Source organism: Vidua macroura, chromosome 6 (genome assembly GCF_024509145.1).
Source record: "Vidua macroura isolate BioBank_ID:100142 chromosome 6, ASM2450914v1, whole genome shotgun sequence".
In the NCBI taxonomy this organism is placed as follows: Eukaryota; Metazoa; Chordata; class Aves; order Passeriformes; family Viduidae; genus Vidua; species Vidua macroura.
Window position 1 is genome coordinate 27,160,533 of NC_071576.1, and position 23,762 is coordinate 27,184,294.

Here is a 23,762-nt window from a genome sequence, read left to right on the forward strand (position 1 = left end):
CTCCTAAATAGTATGTCATAGCTCTAAATTGAACAAGTTTAGGTTGCCTTTTCAATTATAGTGCTTTATTGGCTTCACTTACGAATTGAACAAAAAATATTTTGTCACCTTTATTTGACTTGAATTATTTTCATTTTGGTTGTTAAGGGTTGCTTGGGGTTTTTTACCCCCCAAATGGACAGTACTTTATAGGGCATATAAATTTTAGTACATACTTGTAAATCCCCAGTCTAGCTTGGCAAGTTTCTTAAAGGGGTTTAGGTTTTTTTAATATCCTGAGGCAGGTACATGGGAAAACGTGACAAAGTTCTCAGGAGACTGAACAGCAAACTTTAGAAGATAAGGACAAATTTTAAACCAGACATTCAATCAAGAGAAAGCATTTCACAAGGCGTCGACTTAGCAAACTCTAGCCCATCCAACTTCAAGTTAACCAGAAACACTTTAGTTGTCTTAAGCCAATAATCATTTTCTCCAGTCTCTCACTGTACTTCTCATATTTGAAAAGCTTGGTGGAACATTGCCTTATTAAAATGTGGCACAAAGTTTTATCTCTCAGTTTAAACAGAGGACCTGAGCTAGACAGTCTGACTAGTGCAGGAATGAGCTATGAGCATATTCATAAATAGTTAAAAAATATGATTCTGTTTAGTTGGCAGTCGGATTCAGGTCACAAAAAGTCTTCAGGAGCGTTAAAATTTTTCAGTTAGAGTGTGATTGTCATGAAATGAGGGATTTTATCTTACTAAAAGGGGTCAACAGTGCCATCTACTGACAGTTTGTTAATGAGACTTCCTAATGGCAATTTTAGCAAAAATTTGTGTAATCTTGAAGAAAATCCTTGCCATCAAATATATATAAGGCACCATTTGAGTACCAAACTGTACTTTCAGTTTGAAAACACTTTAAATAATGGCTCAGGCATTGGAGAAGGTTTTTGGAAATCCTTGATTTTGTCCAGCACATGTTCCATTATGTGTCTTTACTTGAGAAGTATCATATTCAAGAATAGTTTTTATGATTGATGGGAGCTAAGTGTTGTTCAGTTACTCTTAAACCTGTGGTGAAATGTTTCATTTTGAGTGATAGACAACTGTATTGCTTAGAGGGTTCTTCAAAATATGGCTACTAATATTTTTATGGATATTTTTCACTTTGGCTCTACTGCAGAACACCCAGAGCTCTGTACCTTGAGATTTTGAGTATTTTTGCAAAGGATCTATGAGGTAAAAGTCAAACTGTGAAAGTTCAATGATAAAGTTTGAGAATTCCAGGATATAGGCATAGTTATTTCAGTTGAGATTCCTGGGAAGGAAGCTGAAGGTATTTTGATAAGTAACTTGGGTAGAGGATATTCGAAGGCTATGCATACTTTCATGGAAATAGTATCACGAAGACCAGTATTTTACAAAGTGATGGTGTTTTGCCAGTTGATGGGGGTGGTGGGTTGGACACACACCAGTGGAAAGAACAGTCTTGTTTTACTATTAATATTGAGGCAACACAGATGTAAGGGGATACATTTGATAAAACAGTAAGCACATTACTCATTTGGCTTTAGCAACAAGCAAAAATAAGCAAGGTAATATATCTAATCATTACTATATGAGAGAAAGAATAGTGATTGAGAAGGATGCATCAGCAATTGCCTAAATACTTCACCATCATCCAGAGTCACAGTCCTTTTGCAGTGAGGATCTGGAGAAGGCTTCCCAGTAATTGGGAAAATCCTATGTGGTGTGTGTCCACTCATAGGTGAGGTCTCAGGTTTGTCCAAAAAGGGGTCCAGCTTTTACAGCCCTGATGCAACAAGTCCAAGTGACTTGTTAGCCTGTTGTGCAGAAAACATCTGGTTCTGATGGCACGCTTCCTAACCAGCCAGGGGCAGAGCACAGGCCATGGCTGGGAGGCTTTTTGCCTAAAATATTCCACTAACAAGTCTCTAGGGATATAGGCTGGGAAGATTTCTCCTACTAACAAGCCTTTAGGGACATTAGTTGGGAGAATCTCTTAATATATCTTACACAAGGTTACACAGATGTCTCTACAGCAGCCAGTTTGGCATTAAGAACAACTAATATAAATATTTTGATCATCTATTTTAAAATCAAGAACCTCGATGGTATTAATCACATCATGCTCAAGATTCATCTTGTAAGTCAACTCAGGCCTAGGGCTGCTGTTGAGGCCTTAGCATATCAGATGGAGAAGGAGAGATTAGGGTTACGGAATCAGAGATCAGAAGATGGAAAGGACTGAGGCGCATTTGCACAGGAGGACTAAGTAGAAATTGGAAGCTAAGCCTCCAGTCAATGAGGAGGAGAAAATCCAGAAGAGAATACAGGTGATGGGAGAAACAACCACTCTAACATGGCTCTTCTGAGGGATACATATCTTAAGCAAAGACAAGAGCAGGAGACAAATTGAAGTGGAAATCGAAAATGATAGGATGGGCAAGAACCCCAAGTAAGAAGTTCATTCGTTGTGATGTGATTGGCTACCTATGACAGTGGTAAAATGACAACTATGACAACTGGGAAAATTATTTCTGCTAAGTTCTTGAACCTGCTGGTTTTTGAAAGGTTCTCTTATTAGCTGATACACAGGAAAAACCCCACGTTCTTGGGGAACACACTAAACTCTTGTCTGTAAGTTACTTGATAATTGTGAGTAATTGTCAAAATACTATCTCAAAACTGTGTTCTTGAAAGACTAGAAATAATTGTTTGATGCAAGATTTATCACAACAATTCTAGCTGGATTAATTGTACTATGTTGGTATGGTTGCCTTAAATGGGAACAGTAGAATGTTTTGAGTTGATCAAAGTCTTGTCTACTAATTTGATAAACGTCTGTACACTTTTTCAGGGCAAAATATCATAAATTAAAATATGGCACAGAATTGAACCAAGGTGACTTGAAAATGCCAACTTTTGAATCAGGTAACTTTTTAACAATAAATTTTTGTCTGTTTAATTTATTGCAGCTTTCTTCTCTGCACCCCCCTCTTAGGTCTGTTACAGGGAATATATCTAGGGAAGTTATGGGGTAAATGGGGTAAATATTTTTTAATCTGAAAATCAAAATTAATTGACTTTTTTTTGTAGAAGCTCTGAATGTTTTTATCTTAAATCAAGGAAAAGACTCCAAAGAAGAAAAAAATAGGCTATCCTAACTGCTTTTCTGGAGTGCATCTGATTTTGCAGTTGTAAATATCAAGTTGGTAATACCAGTTTTGCTCTTCAAAGTATTGCAGATGGAAGAAAGCGTTTCTCCTAACAATGCTGGGCTCTTTAATAAGTTGAATTGCATTTTACTTCTTTTGAAATGTTGGTCTTTGGGAAGTCTTTGGGCCTGTATTTGTATAGTGTGCCTTAAAATTGTGTTCTATAGATTTGTATGCTGGCCTCTCTCTTCCCCCCCACCCCTTCTGTTTTACAACTACCACATTTTGGGTACATTTATACCCAGTTGAAACTAGAGATCATTATGAATATTTCTGACTTGATGGGAATTTTTGTTTGTGTCTAAAAGCAGTGTAAGTTAGATGTTAACTATGACACTGTGTCTTTCAGAAGATACCAAAGATACAGAGGTTCCTGCAGTACCTCAGAATAGCCAATTGACCTGGAAGCAAGGCAGACAGTTACTGCGACAGTGAGTAGCATTGTTGGATATTGGTGTGTTCTTACTGTTCCTTGCAGTTTGAGGAGCTCTGTGAAACAGAGTAATTGAGGTGGGCAAATAGTGATTTGTTCTTCAGGACCTCGGAGTCCTGAGCTTTAAGCAGTACAGAGTAAGGCTTTCCATGTGAGAGGGATAGCGAAGCTTATTTTTTGTTAAATGATACAACAGTGGCATTCATTTTTACAGTGAATACTAAGTTTCGTTTTTCATCAAATATCCTTTCCTCTTTCTTTCTTCTCTTAACATACCTAGGTATCTTCAGGAAGTAGGTTATACAGATACAATATTGGATGTACGCTCCCAGCGGGTAAGGTCTTTGCTTGGGCTCTCCAATTCAGAACCAAATGGTTCAGTAGAGACAAAGAACTTAGAACAGATCCTGAATGGGGGTGAATCTCCTTCGTCGAAACAAAAGGGACAGGAAATCAAAAGGTAAGTGAAGAGATAAGAAATGCATGAAGTTTGTTTTGCTTAGTCATTGATATGTACTGGTCAGTTTACACTGAACTTCTGGCTGGAGAGTCTGTGAACACCTGTGAGTGTAGCTGATCACAAACAATTATGAACTTAACTGAAATTGATTATGCTTAAGAACATACACACCTATTACATACATACATGTATGTTATACTAACATGATATACAGGAAGATTGTGTGTTGATGTTAAATTATGTAATATAATCACTTTGGAGTTGTTATTTTAAGGCAGGAGTCTGTTGAATGGTGCTTTTGTAATAAGGATTTAAGCAGATGTAGAAAGTTCTTCATTCAGCGATTTCTTGTTTTGCAGGTTTTTAAGTTCTTAAGCTGTCAGGTAGCAATTTTGTTTAATCTGGTTAAGCTTCTAAATCTCTTCAGCAAGTAAAATGGATTCTCTCTTAATGTTTTTATTTATATAGGAATTCTGGTGATGTTCTTGAAACATTCAATTTCTTAGAAAACGCGGATGATAGTGATGAAGAAGAGGAGAATGACATGATAGAAGATATTGCAGAAGGAAAAGAAAAGCATCGGATAAATAAGAAGCACAAAGTAAAAGATTTTTTTTTTCTTTTTATAATAGATCTGAAATTCCCTTTAAAAAAGGAATTTTTTTCTCTGGAGATCATAGAAATATGTAATGTCAAAGTATTTGTTGCACTTATGTTATCTGAATAGATTATACACAGATGCATTACTATTAGATTTGGTGGTTTACTTAATACATTACATTGCAAACTTCAAAACAACTAACCAGGCTGTTTGCACATTTGAATGTTGCATTGGATTTTCCTGAATAGTTGGCAGTATGAGCTTGGCTTGATGCAAGCATTAAATCTCCAAACTGATTTGTCAGGAAGGGGTTTTCACCGTACCTTGGACTTCTGGTAAAAAGATTAGTCAAGCATTGAGTTGAATCCCTTTTTTTCTATAAGAAAGATTATCAAGTAAATCTCTAAGTGTATATGAAGATCTTACACTTACTTTTTGACTTTTGACAAAGTTTTTTTTTTTAATAGAAAGCAAAAGGATCATTTATAATTATAAAAATGGTCTCTTTCTGCAAAAGAAAGAACATTTTGCAAATAACCTCACATGGAAAATTTCTTGAACTGAATAATAAAATAAAACTTTTCACTGATGCCTTAGTAGAGGGTTTGTTTGTTTAAGGTGAAGGTATGGTTAGAAATAGTAAAAAGACAGTTTTCTTAAAATGCTCTATATTCCAAGCTTATGCTTAACACTGAACTGGAAAGCAAAAAGAAGGAAAGTCTTCTGGAACAGTAGAAAGCAGAGTTTGTAAGCTCTCTCTGCAGAGCTATTGATAGGGCAAGAAGATCAACAAAGTTTTCTAATTCTTGTCTTAAATAAAAAAGTGAAGGCTGAGATGCATGCGATTTTTGTTGCTAAAGCTAGTGTCAGTGTTCTTTTTATTTCCTAATGTTCAGCAGACTGCGCTGCTCTCTTTTTTGTTTTGGTAAGCTAACTGAGATCACAGTTTCTTCTTCTGCATTTTAAATTGAAAAATATTTTCCCCTGCAACAAATTACTCAGTGAGAATAGCCTATATATCGTGTAACCTAAATGACTAGAAAATCTGTTTATGATTCAAATGCAGGAAAATATTTATCTTCTTGCAGATTGGTAATGAAGGTTTAGCTGCTGACCTTACAGATGACCCTGATACTGAAGAAGCTTTGAAAGAATTTGACTTCTTAGTGACAGCTGAAGATGGTGAGGGAGCTGGAGAAGCTCGAAGTTCAGGAGATGGAACAGAGTGGGGTAAGACACTAATAAAAGCATTTAAAAATAAATGAAAACTTGTTCATGATACTTCTTAAAAGTTTTGTAATACTTACTAAAATGGTGTGGATGCGTGGATGAATGTGGTGATAAAACATTGATGCTTAGAAAATTATATATTGTATGGTGAAACCTTCAGATACATATATATGTATATGTGTTGTTGTAGGCGCAAGTACAATTGTAGTTACATTTCTTTCAGGTTTTGTTTCTGATTTCAAAACTAAGAGGAGAATATTTTCTTTGTTAGATAAGAAAGGCTAGGATTCTGAATGTTTTTATACCTGGATTAAATTTGCTTTTAAATACAGTTTTCTTTTTTTTTCGTATTTGTTTCTTATCAGGACCTTCAAACTTTTTGTACCTAAGTTAAATTAATTCTTGTGTGTACTTGAAAAATGGACAATAAGTTCTTTTTTTTTTCTGAGATTTTTAGATATTGTTGCTAATATGGCTTGTATTACCAAAACAAAAAAACCCAAAACCATTTCTAATAGCCCAACATTTTATTAGTAACTTGATGTGAAACAAAATATGTTAAGTCAGTAATTTCTGCAACCTACATGTTTCAAAAGAGGAGATTGAAAGGAGAAAATTTGTATAGGAAAAAAAAAATAGTGATCCAAGTAATTGGTATCTGCCTTTAAATGGGAAATTGACTGTCTTAATTTCTGAACTGTGATACAACCAATTTTGTACTTACATACTGTAAGTCTTAAATTGTAAATCCCAAACTGCCATTAGATCGTGTTATTTGAGCATTTTATGTGACAACGAAGTCATACTTCAATACACATCCCAGTGAGCAAAGAAAATATAAAGATTTACAAAAATTAAGTAATGGCCCATCTTCTAGGAAAAGAATACAGTCTTGATTTTGAAGGGAACAAGGATTTGAAACCATTCTTTCCTAAAAACTAGTATCAAAGGATTAGTCACCTTTATTTTTAAAACTCAGTCTTATTTCTAGTTGGAAGATGAAGTTGAACAAGCTGTTACCTTTAGTTTTGGTAATAAATGTCTATTCATAGTATCATTTTAGTTGCTTGCTGTTCCCTTTTGAAGTTGATGTTATTTGAGCAGTTTCTTGATGATCTTTTCATTTAGGCACACAGGCAGATCTCTTGGTAAAAGATGTCTAGTAGCACCTGAAGCAAGAGTTTTTGACTTTGATTACAACATCCCTTCAAATATATAGTGATGTGGAAAGTTGTGGTTTTAGTATCAGTCTTACTACGGTATATAAAAGGCAAGATAGTTTGATACTGTAATTCATGCAGTTAAAGATTTATCCATGGCAGACTGCCTAAACCTTCTGTGTTGAACTAGCTTGTCCATTGAAATTCCTAGTTGTTGTTTCCAAGGATTACTTTCCTGTGTGTTCTATGTCTGGTATTTTCTCAAGTAGTTACCAAATTTTAAGGTCTCTTTTAAAAATCTAATTGATCCACCATGCTTTTCATAGAGCTGTTTGAATGTTTTTTATAACATTTTAAATGAACCCATAACAAAGTGAGGCAGAGCATTTTAGGAGTTTGTACACACTTGTGACAGCTGATTTAACTGCAGCAATCCCATTGCTACCAAAAAACTTGTATCTGAGACAAGAAAATGGGAAGGAGGAAACAAAACATAAACTTAGTTTCATCTCTCAAAGTATGTTCTCAGTTTTGCTGTATGAAGACAGCTTTCATAAGTTTTTTGTATATTTTGTAACTTACTATTTAAATCAGTCAAAGACATGCCTACAACTGTAGCAGCAATATTTTTTTCACAGTATGTCACTGATTTTAGTACAGGTATTCTTTCCTTAAATGGGCATTTAAGGATACAGTCCATCAGATCTTGGGATTGTGTTACTTTTTAAAGATCAGTGTAAATATGACGAGACTTCTTTGTTAACTATCACAAATAACATTTTAAATACTGTCCCACTTAAATACTTTCTAAAATAAAATAATGCACAGCCTAAACCAATTTATTTTATCCGGTCATGTTATTTTAAATTCTATGAAACTTGTTACTTCAAATATCCAGGTCCATCCAGTTATTTATGTTGAGGCGAAGCTTAATTTAAATGAATATGTATTATTACTTCCTAAACAATTGCATCAATTGTGAACTTAAATATTTCCATTAAAATCCAAATTTTACTTCATAATGTAGTAGTTGCTGTGTTCTGTTTTCATAGTTTTTTCTTTCTTTCTTCCTGTTTCTGTTTTCCTGTCATTACCGTCCTTCTATCAATTCTTACCTTCACAAACATTTAAACATTCGGAAAAAAAAGTTAATATTTACTTCCCTAATTGGCTATAATGCTTTTATTTTGTATCTGGAAAACATCTGATGTTTAGGCTCTAAATATATTGCCTAGTTTTGCTTTAGCAATATTTACAGTACTTAATTGCAGAGTATTAGTTGTAGGTCCAACTTTAAATATCCTAAAGTATTTCAGCACCAAATTTGATAGTTACATTTTTGCTGTTGATGACTTCTTCAAACCTGTCACTGAGTGTTTTGAAGTTTGGATTGCATTTCTTTTCTGCTGTATTATGGCTTTTTATGGACACATTTTATTTTATGTAAATGCCTTAACATACTTTGAGTGTTAAATTAATTCCAAACATTGTGATTTAAAGTGTCCTGTCATGCAACATGTTTTACTTAGGAACAGCTTATCTTCAAAATAGTGAAAGATGAGTAAGTGCAAGCAGTGTTAAATGAAGAGTCAAAGTGATGTGACATACTAAAAAAAAAAAAAGTACAGTTTTAGATTAAAAAAAATATAAGTTCCTTGTGGTAGTATCAAGAAAAAATGAATTGATAACTTCAGTTTGCTTAAGCAAACAGCAATATATACATATTAATATATATTGTGCTACATATTGCAGATGTCACTTATTATGTAGTCTCTTTATTCTGCTTATGGTTTCATATGTTCATCACTGGATTTCTCTTCCCCATGAAACACAAAAGTTCTCTTTACAGATGGACCATAAGTCAGAGAATGACTGTGCCCAGAATTCTGGGTGGCAGTGTGTGACTGAAATTCACAGTCGCTTGGGCCATCTTCAAAAAACTTCTAAAAAATAGAAAAATTTAAAGCCAGTATTTCTCTGCTCAGTTATACAGGTCAGTGGACATCCTGGGTCCTCTGTGCTGTCCTGTATCAGTTTAGGGCAAAGAAGGTTAGCTTTGGGGGCAATTGCAGAGGTCTTCTAGTTACATGGCTCTGTTCTGAAATAGCCTAATATATCTAGGCATGCTAGAGAAAAACACTGCTGGGTTTTCCTGAAAATCTTGTTTGAAATTCATTTCATAGCCTACCCAGATACTGCCAGATATTTTATCTAGTTTTCTATTTACAGCCTACATTTTTGCAGCCAACAGTGTTGGTTTTGAATATTTATGTTTGCAGGCTTGTGCTTTTCCTGTTTTCTGTTGACTGAATGAGCCCAGATCCTTCAAATTCTTTGTCTTGGTATTCAATGCCCTATTTGTTTTGCACTCTACAGACATTTTCTAAACTTCCAGTGTACTACACAGAATGAACATGTTACTTCAATTTTGTCATTTTCTGCACTGTCCTGGTTTAATGCACTGCACTTTTTAAAATGTACCAAAATGATATTATTTAGAATAGCATTACATTGATGTTCGATGTGGTCATCTTCTGATTGAGTTTAATTCCCTAATCCTTCTCTGCAATGTTGCAACCTAGCTGATTATTTTCATTTTATTAATGCTGCTTTGGAATCTTATTAATTAGTTTTAATTAGATTTTAATGGAATTTTCTTTTAATTGAGTTTTAGTGGTTTTAATTTTTTTTCCTCTTTGATTGGGCATGTTCTCTGACTTATCTTTCTGTGCTTCTTGTGTTTCCTGAGTAATCACTCTTCCTCTCTGTCAATGCTTAGGCCCAGTGATCAGAAAGATGAAGGTCTTTGTGTTAGCAGTTTGGTAGATGTAGCTGTAGTTTGGTGTAGGATGTCATTGTTCCCTTCTCATTGCCAGAGTTCTTTGTGGACAAGCTCAGGGCTCAGGGGACTCTGCCATTATGCTGCCATTTCATGTTTCACTGCCCTTGTCATCTCTGTATTCCACCTCTTTGATCAAGATTGTCATTGAATGATGGTAGATGCATCAGTATCCTAGGGTATCTGTCTGCTCATTCGTTGTCATGTTTTGTCATGAAATATGTACTTGGAATAACTCCTATTGTTTTTATTCTAAATGCATGTTACTTTGTTTCTGCTCTGTATGACTCCTCTTGTGTACTTTCATGATTATAATGGTTATAACTTCAAAAATGGCTACAATCATATTGTAAATATGATTGGAAGTTGGGAACTAAGGAACTAAGTCTTGTGATTTTATGACTGAAGCATTTGTGAGTATAAAGCTGAACTGGCCCACAAACCAAGTTTGGTTGCTGCCTGGTTGTCTACTAGCAAAGTGCTTCTGCAAATGTTATGTTTGCCTTGTCATAGAAACAGGTTTATCTTTTTAGTAATTCTAAGTTTCTGGAAATGATTGAGGTGGATAGTTTAGAAAAGTGGAGATCTGACTTTTCATAAAGAATAATTAACTCTGCAATATTTGTCAAAAAGAAAAATATATGTCTTCCGAAACTACTGTGGAATGTTGTATTTCTGCTAATTATGATTTAATTTCTGGAATGCAGTGGGATGTCCACCTATGCAAATTACTTTTCTTCATCTTTATGTGAAAAACTGTATTTATAGACTTGTTTCTCTGGTTATATGTAGGAGCAAGATTTCTTTCTTGTGCATGTAGAATGAATGCGAAAGGATGCATGGTGGTCTTCATGAATAAACTGGCACTGACTTCCTCAGCTTGCATTTTCATGAGAGATATAGCATGAATGCTTTTATTTGCTTATTCAACACTGGCTGAATAATTTCTTAACACTGTCTTTCTAAAGATGCAGTAATTGTTTCTGAATACCAATGACTTTTTGTGTATTTTGAAGTATCTAACATCAGCAGTTACTTATGAAGTTTAATTTGTTTGCTCCTTGGTAACAAATTAATGTACGATTTTCAAATATGTAACTGATAATATACAGTGCCTTGGAAAACTGTATGAAATGAAAGTTGGTCTTTTATAAACTTAAAACGGAGACTGCACCTTTAAAATAAAGATTTATTAATAACTTTTATTAATGCTCTTATACAGCTATGACAGTAAATCACCAACAGCTTGCATTGCCAATTGCTGATTTGTTTTCTTTTAATAATATGCTGCATGTAGACAAAGATGACCTGTCCCCAACTGCTGAGGTTTGGGATGTAGACCAGGGACTAATAAGTAAACTGAAGGAACAGTACAAGAAGGAACGAAAGGGGAAGAAAGGGGTAAAGAGTAAGTGCAGATTCTGAATCTTGTAATGCAACACTTTTTTGCCTATTTAAATAGAAGACATTTTTCCTCATGAGTTCTGTTTGTTGGTTTGTTGTTTTTTTTTTTCCATTAAGCATCATTTTCTGTAATGGGGGCAACCAACTTTAACTTTCTACTTGCTGAATGTGAATATGTCAAAACCTTTAACAGCCATTTCATAAATGAGAAATGTTGAAAAGACAAAAATTCAGGGTTAAAGAGGTGAAGAAAACTAAATGCATAGAAATGTTAGTGTAAAAATAATGAACAACTTGCATTTTGAGGACATTGCTACTCTTAAGAAGTTTTCTGAAAGATTAAAACTTCATCTGTTTCTTAAAGTATAATACTGTGATACTGTTGTGGGACTGGTGATTATTGGGCTTTTTCAGGGGGTGGTGGGGTGGGGTTTTTTATTTACTTTTGGGGTTTTTTTTTTAATTTTAACATGAGCTTGAATCAGTTGCTATTTATGGGCTTGTAATTATTTTTACAGCCCCAGGCACAGAGAATTAGGAAATGCCTGTAATGTAAATACGAACTTTTTGGTGGCTTTATTTAGGAGATAATATTTTTTTATAATGCTCTTTACTTTTCTGTGCATTTACCAACATTTTATTTGATATCCCTTTACTCCCTGAGTTTTCTGACAAGTTGACCTATTTTAACTATGTAGTTTAAACCAAAATTCAGGGTTGAACTACGTGATAAAAATGCTTTTGGAAATTATGTTATCAACTATAACTACAAAGTTCTTAGTGCATAAAGTGGTATTAAATCTGTCATGATAGAATGGTTCGGCTTGGGAGGGACATTAAAGATCATCTAGTTCCAACCCCCCTGCCATGGGTGGAGACAACCACCAGACCAGGTGTCTCAGAGCCCCATCCAAGCTGTCCTTGAACACTTCAGGAATGGAGCACCTACGACTTCTCTGGACTCCTGTTCCAGTACTTCATTACTCTTACAGTAAAGAATTTCTTCCTAATAGCCAATCTAAACCTACCCTGTTAATTTAAATCCATTCTATATGTCTGGACTCACAGCTCCATGTCCTTCCTGTGCTGGCAGCCCAGAGCTGATGCAGCACTGCAGGTGGGCTCTCACCAGAGCAGAGCAGAGGGGCAGAATCCCCTCCCTGGCCCTGCTGCCCACACTGCTTTGGATGCAGCCCAGGACACGTTTGGCTCTCTGGGCTGGGAGTGCCCATGGCTGGGTCATGTCAGCCTCTCAGCCAGCAGCACCCCCAAGTCCTTCTGGGCAGGGCTGCTCTGGGTCTGTTCATCCCCAGCCTGTGCTGGTACTGGGGGTTGCCCTGACCCAGGTGCAGCACCAGCACCTGGTCTTGTTAAAGCTCAGGAGATTCCTGTGGGCACACTTCTTGACCCTGTCAGGTTCCCTCTGGATGGCATCCCATGTTGTTTTAGAGAAGCTCCCATGGTTGCTGTGCTTTTATTTTGGAAGTATTTTTTAACAATTTGTGGAGATAAATTTTTCCTCAGTTTGAAAAATTGTATGGGTATACACTAACTAAATTACATTATAATTAAAATGCAACACTTCCTGATGACTTCTGTAATTATTAAGATTTGAATTTAACAGTTACTGGTCAGTTAGTGCATGTTGGTTTTTTTTCAGCATTTTTGCATGACTTGTACATACACATAAACATAAAAGCTTTGACAAAGCAAAGATTTTTAGTCTTTGCTTTATTGAGAGCCTGTAGTAGTCATCTGCATGCCAATGTGTTTCAGCATTTAACATGTAAATCAGCATTAACATGGTATCAAATTTGCATGAAATATTTGGTAGGATTAGAAATTTACTTTTAATACCAAAATGGACTTACTTTACATGAAATTTTCTTACTAAATTCTTTACATTTTAGACATTTTGAACCACAGTGACTGCAAAGTAACAGAAAGTTTTCTTCATCTAAAGGAATTTTGAAATCTTTGGTTCACAGAAGACAGTATTTAGGAGACAACTGTGTGTGACGGTGCTGAGAAGCGACATAAGTCATTGTTTAGCATTTTGAGTTTGAATTCTCCTTTGGGAAACCCTGAACACATATAGTCTTAAAAGGTGGTTTGTGAGATTCTTTGCTTGTCACATTCATGATAGCTTCTGATGAAAAATTAGCCTCTACATCACTGAGTTAATTGGATGAGAGAACTCCATACACAGAGTAAAAGTATGCATTCAAGGTTGGGCGAATTTATTTAAATATGATTTTGTAGACTTTTTTTCTCAGCTTTTTAACATTCTGAAGCTGAAAATAATGTTGAAGGGCTTTTTTATTCCTGCTGCTCATGTCTGATCATTTGGAGTCTTCATCCTGAATACATATCTCTTCCTTTACTCTTCATTGTTTTGACTTCTATCAGAATTTGTTTTGAGTACCATCAGAGCTTATCTGCATGGTAGTATATATCATCATAAACATCAATGTACATTAAATGTCGTCTTTTGCAATACTTTGAAGACAGCATAATAAGACAGACATTCTGATGGGCTCTTTTGTTGGATATGCATCTGTAATTGCCATAATCTGTATTTACACTGTAACATAACCAGGCAGACACAGCCCTGGCCTCAGGTATGGAAACTTTCATTCCACACATACGCATAAATAAGTGAACAGAAGTAGATCTGATTCTATATGGATGCTTCTCTAGTCAGGATCCCTATGTTTCCTTTTGGGTGAAATATCTTAAGTTCATCTTCTGTCAGCACATACGTTTTTGTTAAGTTTGCTGGGGAGAAAGAGGGTGTGTGTCCAGGTAGTCACCATGTTATACTGATGTTTATGAAAGGATCTTTAAAAATACCCCACCAAAACAACAACAAAAATCCACCACCTCACAACTTTAATTTCCTTTATTAATGTCAGCTGTAAAATAATGCAAAATCTGTTTATTGAAGAGTTCTTTTGTTAAAAAAACCCAGAAGCAGGGAAACAAACCACACATATCCAGGACTTACTGTGATACATAGGTAAGGAGTTAGGTTTGATTTCTACAAAAGCAGGCTTCTCTTTTCAGTAATATGCTGAATTTAAGGCCTCTTTCTTGCCCAAATTTGATAAGATCAATTTTGGCAGGTAAGTCAGGGGATGACTGTTTTTCAGACACAGCCTGTCACCTTTGCAGGAGTGGAGCTGTTACATAGCTCATTTCATTCTGTTAGATCAGCATAATGTGTTCTCAGTTTGAAAGTTTTCACATCTTGTATATATATATGTATAAAATCACTGTTGAAAGGAAGATACTTTTACTGTTTTTCCTTAGCTTTTCATGCCTTTTTTTTTTACTTACCTTCTCTTTTCCTTCAGTTTAATTGTTCTGTACTTACAAAACAGTATCTGTCCCATTCACTTTCCTACCCTTGATTTCTGGAAATAGTTTAATAGTTGATAGGATTGAAAAGAGAACTGAATTTTACCATCTTCATTACCATCACCTGTTCTTGACATACAAGTATCTCTGTGTTGCATTCAGACTTTGACTAATACATCTTGGACCTAATAGAACTCTGCTTAAGGCTTCTCAGACTAAAACTTTTCATCACTTAATATTCACTTATCATCACTTATATTCAGTTAATATTCACTTTTGATTTCTGAAGGACAGTACACTGAGATGGTACTGTAACTTTTGCTTCTGTTCATACCAGGTCTATCAATTTTTTTTGTCCTTGGCTTTTTTTTGAGAGTAAAAGGGTCATCCTGTTTTGTGCCTTGATCATAGTTGCTTACGCAGAGACTGCACATTCTTTTCTTTAAAAATCTCCTTGTAACATTTACAATACTTAAACAGTTATATCAGGGTACACTTGCACTTACTTGAAAGCAGAAACTTGTGCAGTCTTCTGTAGTGGTGGTACGGTCCTAAATATTGACACATTTTTCAGCATGCAATGCACATAAGTTGTTTGGAACAGCAGCTGTTCCTTTGTAAACTTCTCTCTGTATTGTATGATGATTGAGAACTGCTCTGAGGTTATGCCTGAAGGACAAGAAGTGCCCAAACATACTGAAAAACACTAAAAGGCAAGGCTATCAGTCTCCTAATTAGTGACAAGCTAAATGAATGGCTGCTTAAAGGTAGCAGAGTAGAGGGGTTACTTGTAGTTTCTTCTGAGTATGCTTTGAGACAAACTTCTCATGCTCATATGTTTGGCATGAAAGCGCCTTGAGAAGATGCTTTCAGTTCAGGTAGAGTAAGAGTTTATAAGCCATTTATGGCATTTTGCATCAATGTGTTGAACAGTTCATGCATATCAACATGGAGAACACAAGTGGTGTTTTCTTGTGGAAAGCAAAGGGTTTGTTAAAATAAACAGTTTAGGGTCCCAGTCATTACTTTTATCCTGTCATATTGATTGCTCTATAATATCTTCAAGAATCTATCTGCTCCTGGTCACCGTAGGTGCCTGGCTGATGGCCGACTGTAATAAAGACGAAGACAAGCTTTGTAGTCTATATGGTGTAGAGATCTGTCCTTTTTAAGAGTGACTGTTCTTATGTGACATCTCATCTGCTGGCTGCAATATTAAGTACTATACTTTCGAAATGAAATCCTTTCAGTGTAGTGCATGTTAGAACAAAAGTGTGCTGGTTCAAAAGAGATTTCTCATTATTATTTTACATTCACTTCATCAGCTGGGGTCACAGGTTTCTAGACATTCTTCTACAGGAGAGTGAAATGAAACTTAACTGCTCAAGTCATCTGTTTTGTGAGGAAAGCTTTTGGAAGCCAGTTTTATTCTCAGATTGCTTCTGGGTAGCAATCTTCATATATTTAGCTAGAATACTGAGTATTCTATGAAGGAAAGAAAAAAATACCAAAAGCAGAAAAAAACGGAAATGTAGGGAATTTTATTACTTGGCAAGATGAGAATGTTTTGCAAACATTAATGAGAATAGTTACATAGCATCGTTTTAGGGGTATGTGGGGTAAACTTCCTATAATTCTTCAAGAAATACTTGTTGTCATCCCTCTCTGCAGGGAATTCTCCATTATCTTTAGAGAATTTTGTTATTCTTAGACACTTATTTTTGAACACATTGATTTGAACCAGTGAGATCTAAAATGATCAGATACATTATGAAAGTATATTTTAGTGTTTAACTTTGAAAAATGGTTCTGAGTTTGATAAGTCATTTGTAGTCATAGTATTTACATTTTACTTTTTTTGGCAATAAAGGCTTTGGTTTAGTTTCAATTTCCTCTTTAATAAATGTGAGACATGTCACCTCAGTATAAGAACTTGCTAATGCTTCCTTTACTAAACCCTGCTTCCAGTCCCAGGAAGAGCTGTTTTACTGGTTGAAATTTGGTTATGTCTTTCATCATTATGGATTGTTTTCTTTAAAGAGGTTCTCTCACTGAAATACATTTTATAATTGAAGCTTGACTTTTGGACATGGAAACTATGAAGGTGAAAGCAGGAGTGGATTTAGTAATTCAAAGATAATTTAAATTATACTTTTTTTGTTTGCTGATGTCTACATATTAATTAAATGTATATATAATTCAGAATGCTTTGTTTCTAGAAGCTTGCTTTTATAATAATTCTAATATAATATAAATCTACAATTTCATACAGTGGTGGAAGCATTCTTGCTGCTGTGTTTAACAAACACTTTGTACAATTTAAATACCATTCAAAGCAGGGAAAGTTAATTGTTCGTTGCACCCCCATTATGAGTTGTCTGTACTTTTGCTCTCATTTTTAAGCTTATTTTTAATTAGCACTCTGTTTTTTAATGTTAAATTGTTTAGTATAGTTAAAGTTGTGTAATATTATTAGAAAATGTTTAATTCATATGTTTTTTGTTTAATGGTGAATGTTCTTTTAGTATTTGGCTTGACTTTCCAGTAGGGCTGTAAGATGATTTTCTCTTTCCTACAGGAAATTGTAGAATAGATCTACAGAAAACAAAGGAGTTATTCTTTGGTTTAGTGAATTAAAATTGTTTGCATGTAGTTTTCAGATTTGGTGTATTAACTCCTGCTTTTGATTTCCAAAATATTACTAAACAAAAGCAAAGCACTATTTATTTTAAGGAGGTCCCATCAGTAATTATTCTTATTTAATGGATTTTTAGACTTCAGTCAAGTCAAGCGGTAGCAATCAAATGAATTTTTGCTGCTGACATTAATTTACAGGAGTCAACAGGACAAAACTTCACGACATGATAGCTGATCTGGGCGATGATGAGATACCCCACATCCCTTCAGGAATCATTAATCAATCTAGGTCACCCTCTTCTAGAATGACTGATCATGAAGGTGCAAGAGCAGAGGAAGGTACAAAAAAATTTAGCTACTTACTATATTTCAGGAGATTTCTTTTAGAAAGCACACGCTGTAATTTATTATCCCCTCTGTAAAGCTGAACACAGTTGCAGGTTGCCACGTTATTATTTTACTTGCAATTCTTCCCAAATGGTTTTATGAGAATATGGCTTAAGTTTCTGTGGCTTTTTATAACTCACCATTATTTCATAATTTTTTTAAAATAACTTCATGTACAGCAGTGTGTTCTGACACTATTCACTATTAAATCCCTGTTTGGAGACACCCCCCCCATTAGCAAAACCTTTCACAAATAGGTTCTTATTTATTGAGAGGAAAAAAGGTGAGTATTGACATTTGATGCACAGTTTGGATTTTAAAATGAAAAGTGGTGATTTCAGTTATGGGACTAATTAGTCTCTTTTCCTCAAATTTAATTTTCTCTTTTATAAAATTCCCTCAGTGTACATACACAAATTTACAAAGACACTATTTATTTAAGTTTCAGGATTATCTTTGTCAATGAAAATTAGTGGCAAGCTATTATATATAAAGTAAAAAATCTTGTATTTGGCTTTTAAGTTTTTTGTTTTAAAGGAATGATTTTCCTGTTATTAGCTTTGACATTAGAATACCATTATGTAAATTGTCCTCTGCTTAGAACATATTCATTCAAAATACTCCAGTGTATTCAGATTTGGCTCTTTTAGGATGATCTGTGACCCATAAGCCCTAGCATGGTATCAGCTATAGCAGAAATAGAATTTGCTTTACTATTGATTCCAGGAATCGGTTCGTTCTCCTGTTCTTTTTCACCCTTGGCCTCACAAGTACCTGTCAACAGGCAAGCAGAAAACAACCCCAAACCATGTTTCAAGGAGCTTTTTTGTTGCTCTCCCAAACTGTCATTTTACAACAGTCATTTACTGCCTTCCTTTTCATTTTTGTTTTTATTTCCATCTTCAAGATGAAGCAGTATCACATTTACCTGTGGAGTGCAATTGAAAAATCTACAGATGAAAATCCACTTGCTAAAACTTGTAGATGTATATTTAGGTTGATTTTAGGTTTAGTATTTACATGCTTTAGGTTGCCTTTTAGCCATGTTTAGGTATTAAGGCCATGTGACCCTACAGTTACAATTTTCTAGGTCTGTCTTAGGCTGTTTTTCTTAGGCCATACATGTTGTGCAAAGGAACAAAGACAGAGACCTTGTTACAGAGAGGGATGTTGTCTCAGGTAGAGGCCTTACATATGAAATAATACTGAACAAAATATTTTTGAAGAAATAGATGCTAGATTTCGATTTGATAGGGACTAGCTTTTATTGCCTGGTTCTTGTAGCACAAACACTGTGTTAGCCTTCAAGTAAAGAATGTTCACACTGTTCAAATAAACTGCTTTCATGTTTATATTTTCATGCTGTTTAATGTGCCCATGTGTTTTTAACTTGTCAGTGTAGTTTGCTCTTTATTTATTAAGAGTAATAATATTAATATCTCTGTCATCTTATTTGCTCATTTTGGTTTCTGCGTTTTTAAATTTAAATATTAGAGTGTAAGTTCTGCTATTTCAATCCTGAATGCTATGTGGCTTTTTGAGTTTTTGTCTGTACCATATGGTGCAAAGCTGCAAATAAACAGGCAGTGTTATATTTGAATTCCTTCTAGGTGTGTTACAAGGCCAAATACTTCATTATCATAAATTACAGATTTTGCACCATGCAGTACAAATACAGGTTTTACTCAGTTATTTATTCAGCTGTGTTCTAAAAGCGAAGATTTTGCAGATAACTTTAGGCTTTTTTCCTGGGATACACTAGCCTATGCTGAGGAATTTTATCAAACCATAGTTTTCGTGTGACTGTATGGAAGTTTTATGCCACACTTCAAAATATTACAGTTCTGACATAGTGGTTGATAATTTTTTCTTGAAGGAGGTTCAGGAAGGAACTGGCTCTAACTGGTTTGGAATAACTCTTTCATACCTCTAAAGGTGTGAGAGTTTGGTTTTTTTTTTTTGTTGTTGTTGTTGTTTTTTGTTTGTTTGTTTTTTGTTTTTTGTTTGTTTTTTTGTATTTTTGTTTGTTTTATGTTTGTTTGTGTGGGTTTTTTTTTTTTTTTTTTGTGTTTTGTTTGTTTGTTTTTCACTCTGAACTCCCTGGTTATATATGATGTTATGCTATAATCACACTTGATAATTTTGGCCATGAGAAATTGGAGTTTCCATTTCAACATTTTCTGTTACTTTCAGAAATAGTATCAACACGATTTTCCATCCAGTGTAGAGAGAATTACTTTCTTCACTGGTTGTTTTTCAGTTTTAGTATCTATAGATTGCAGGGGTGTCAATCTAGAGATTGACAGAAAAAAAGCAGTAACAGCTAATTGCTTAGGTATGAACAGCTGCTTTTCATGTACCACATACTAACTTTGTGGGAAACAAGGTTAAGATGTCCCTGTTGTACAGTAAACAACAACAGCCTATATGAGCATACATATCTGATCAGAGATTAAAGCAGTTTCAGTTTGTACAAGTATTACAGCTTGATTTTGACTTAATTATGTATGATGTCAAGAACTTGAAGGTAAGAAATGCTGGTTATGATTGGCTAAGCAAATATTTAATTATACGATTTTATATTTATATATTTATTTCACCTACTTTCACCTACAAAGGAACTTGTATTATCACATTTTAACTTTATATTTATTGATTGCAAGCTCAGTTAAGCATTTATATTATGCTATGAGAATAATATTGTATTGTGTGTTAGAAAAATATTTGTATTTTTTTCCTAGATGAAAAGTATTAAGCATATGTCTATTGATGCATTGTTTTGGTATCTGAAGATGTGGGTCTTTATTTTTATTAGCTGTAGCATCATACATTTTTCATTCTGTTACTATTCTGCCTTTTCTTTTTTTACAAAAGCAGTTTGCAGCCATTTTTTAAACTTCTCAAATATGCCTGACTTTAAAATATGAAATTCACAAATAAATTATAAAACACACTGTACGTACATATGGACAACTTAGTATTGAGAAGTAGTTTTCTGAATTTTGAGTAACATTAATTTTGAAGATTTAAATAAAGAGAGAGTCACTCATGCAAACAAAACTTGATGAATTTGTAGTATAGGTTTTTCATGTGGTGGTCCTTAATTTTTATTGTAAAGCAAGAAAAGTTGATCTGTTAAGGTCAGGTGACATTAGTTTTACAAAGAATTAGTATGACAAGTTACGGGGCTTACTTAAACCTTGTGGGCCTGTCCTAAAGATCAAATAGGAGTAACAAGAAAGTAAATTTGTGGTTTGTAGGAACATGTCTTTTTTGAAATATAAATGGTTTGTAGTAGATTGTCAAATGTAGAGTTTTACTAAATTACTAATGGAAATTAAAAGCTTTTTCATATAAGGGCCTGGTAAGCCATTTTGGGCTGTTAATGTAATGTAGCATTCTTATGAGTCAAACTTGTATAGATTGTGAATATTTTTACAAGAGGTGATTGTGCATAGTTAGAATATTGTTTGCTCTTTTAATGCAGCTGTAGGAACAGCAGTTTGTATTCTTAGAATATGTTCTTAGATTCTCAGAAACGGTTGTATTGAGGTTACATTTCTTAATAGTGCGATAGTTCTGAAGCATTAAAACCTGTTTTATTCTTGAGAAGTGATGTCTTTTGATCTAGCTAGACTGGCTTCTCTTTGCCTAGCCCTAGCAGTGGTGCCAGATATCTATAACTTTACACCTGGTTTCAGTCACTTTTGTTCTGTGGGAGTGGATCAGAGCTAGGTTACCATTCAGCTAGTGGCCATACAGAATAATGGAGATGTGTGTTTTAAACAGGAATGTGTTAATTATTAGTCCTCTTGTTTGGAACTACTTCTAGAAGACAAAACACCCAGGAAACTGGAAACTCTTTACTCTGTGATTGAAGGGTTTTCTAGGAGGATAAGAAATCAGGAGTGGCATTCAAGTGAGGCCATAACTCTCTCTGCCAGATCAGTTAAATTCAAAAGTCAAGCAAGTTTAGTTTTTCAAGATGTCAAGTATAATTTAACATATTTTGCAGATGCTTATACTTAGCTAAAGTTCACACAGACCTTAATTTTACATACTCTACTTAACAAGTGTTGCTATTTCTGAGTGGAAAAGAAAACTGGGAAGTAAAAGTGGCTTCTAAAATGTGCTGAAGCATTGCAATGTTTAAGCCTTCATTCCTATTCTTTATTGCTAAGTAGATATTTGTGGGTTGAGGGAGATTTACAGAATCATTGAAGAGGGTAAAAAATATGGGTGAATACTTCAAACTTTATTATTCAGATGTGAATTCATAATTAATAGCTATATATAACTTTTATTAATTCTAAGTGATAATTAACAGAAATGTTAAATTTTAATTTGAGGAAGGCATAGCTAGACAACATGAGTATCAGTTGAGTGTACTTTAAAATCCAAAATTATGCTAAGAAATTAAGAGAGGAAATGAATGAATAATAGATGTTTTCATTTTTTCAGTTGTCTGAGAAAACTCAGAGTGGAAGAGATTTTTGCAGGAGTCTTTTGCTTGAATGATTAAAAAATATTCAGTGTACAAGTAGAAATATTTGACTAGTATAAAACACAAAGACATATTTACAAGTGGATAGAAGGCAGGAAGCATGGTATAATGAATGAAAAACTCAGCTGAGAGTTTGGAAACCTGGGATGTACATTTGGTATTGCAGTGTAAAGTAGTGTCAGTCACTTGTCAGTATCAACACCTCTGTAAAAGTAAGTTGAAATCAAATGATGAAGCATGATACAAGAGTTGTGTATGTAATGTGTGTGTGTTTGCACGTGTGTATGTCTTCATGCTCTTGGTTTTTTTTTTAGTTGGGGCTGTATGTAGTACATGCAAGTTCAGTTTTAAGCTCTGCTTTGCTGTTAAGTGATGAATAATGCAGCTTTTCATCAGTTTGAATTACTCTATTGAGACTTAAAGAAACTGTTTTGTTCTTTGTAGCTGAGCCAATAACGTTTCCACCTGGAGGAGGCAAGTCATTTATTATGGGTTCTGATGATGTGTTGTTAAGTGTACTGGGCCTTGGAGACCTTGCAGACTTGACAGTAACAAATGATGCAGACTATAGTTATGATGTAAGTGCAATTTTATTTTAAAATTCTTTATACAGTTTAATCAATAGTAGTTGGGTCCCCTCTCCTCAACACTGAACATTACTGATGCACTTCTTTAGTAAAAGCTGTTACTTGGAATGGAAGAACACCTTGCAAATGAGCTAAGTAATTTGGGTTACCAGAATTAACTGAGATGACTTGGGTTTTTTCTACATTAATAATTTAATTCAGATTTTGTCCCTGGGAGGGGGAATGTATTATGACACAAAATACATACTAATGTCTTAACATGACCAAAATGACAGTTACCCAATGAAATGGAGTGTTGAGTAGGCATGGCATGAAACACAAATATTGGTATTAACTTATTTATTTGGTGTCCTCTTAATGAGTAAGTAGGGTTAACAGCATACACTGTATATATAGTAATATATTTTGGATGTAAGCTTTTAGGGGGTATTTTTATTATAATCCAGAGTGTTCTGACATTCCTTTGACCATATTCATTAAGCTTCTACCAATAGTGTTAAACACATTTTTCATTGGCTAGTAACACAGGATGGCTGGTTAGGGAAGTGTTCAGGTAAGTTTTGCATGAAATATTGTATTTTAAAAGTCTTGTATTGGCTTGACTGCAGATTGCAACTTTGTAGTGTATTGCTGTCTTTTGTGAACTACAAATTCTTTATAAAAATGTGTAGCCATTTTGCTTATTCCAAGATGGAGGGATATTTAGCGGCAAGCCAGGACTAAGCTCAGAAAGCACTGCAGTTATTATAACTGATGCCAGATAACAAAAGTGTTGCATGGGAATCTGTGCTACTTGTGACAAACCTGACAAAACAGTTTTTGTGGTGTGAAGAGTGATGTAGAATAGAGGTTACCTTTGCTCTTGGGAAACTTAAAGCAGACAATAGCTGATGAATACACAAATATGAAGTGCTGCCTGAGCTAATAAGAAATA

General features: G+C 34.5%; 1 protein-coding gene across 5 annotated transcripts in view; it reads left to right on the top strand.

Moving 5' to 3' along the window:
* The window catches only part of STRN3 (striatin 3), a 59,869-nt gene that overhangs the window by 23,311 nt on the left and 12,796 nt on the right, over positions 1–23,762 (top strand). For 2 of the 5 annotated variants that reach the window (XM_053980172.1, XM_053980176.1), the window contains exons 3-10: positions 2,869–2,942; positions 3,576–3,657; positions 3,940–4,119; positions 4,588–4,720; positions 5,809–5,950; positions 11,247–11,357; positions 17,549–17,689; positions 22,686–22,819. In XM_053980172.1, coding sequence (XP_053836147.1) covers positions 2,869–2,942; positions 3,576–3,657; positions 3,940–4,119; positions 4,588–4,720; positions 5,809–5,950; positions 11,247–11,357; positions 17,549–17,689; positions 22,686–22,819 — 997 coding nt within the window. The remainder of the gene's footprint in view (positions 1–2,868; positions 2,943–3,575; positions 3,658–3,939; positions 4,120–4,587; positions 4,721–5,808; positions 5,951–11,246; positions 11,358–17,548; positions 17,690–22,685; positions 22,820–23,762) is intronic. The other 3 variants (XM_053980173.1, XM_053980174.1, XM_053980175.1) reach the window with 3 other exon arrangements.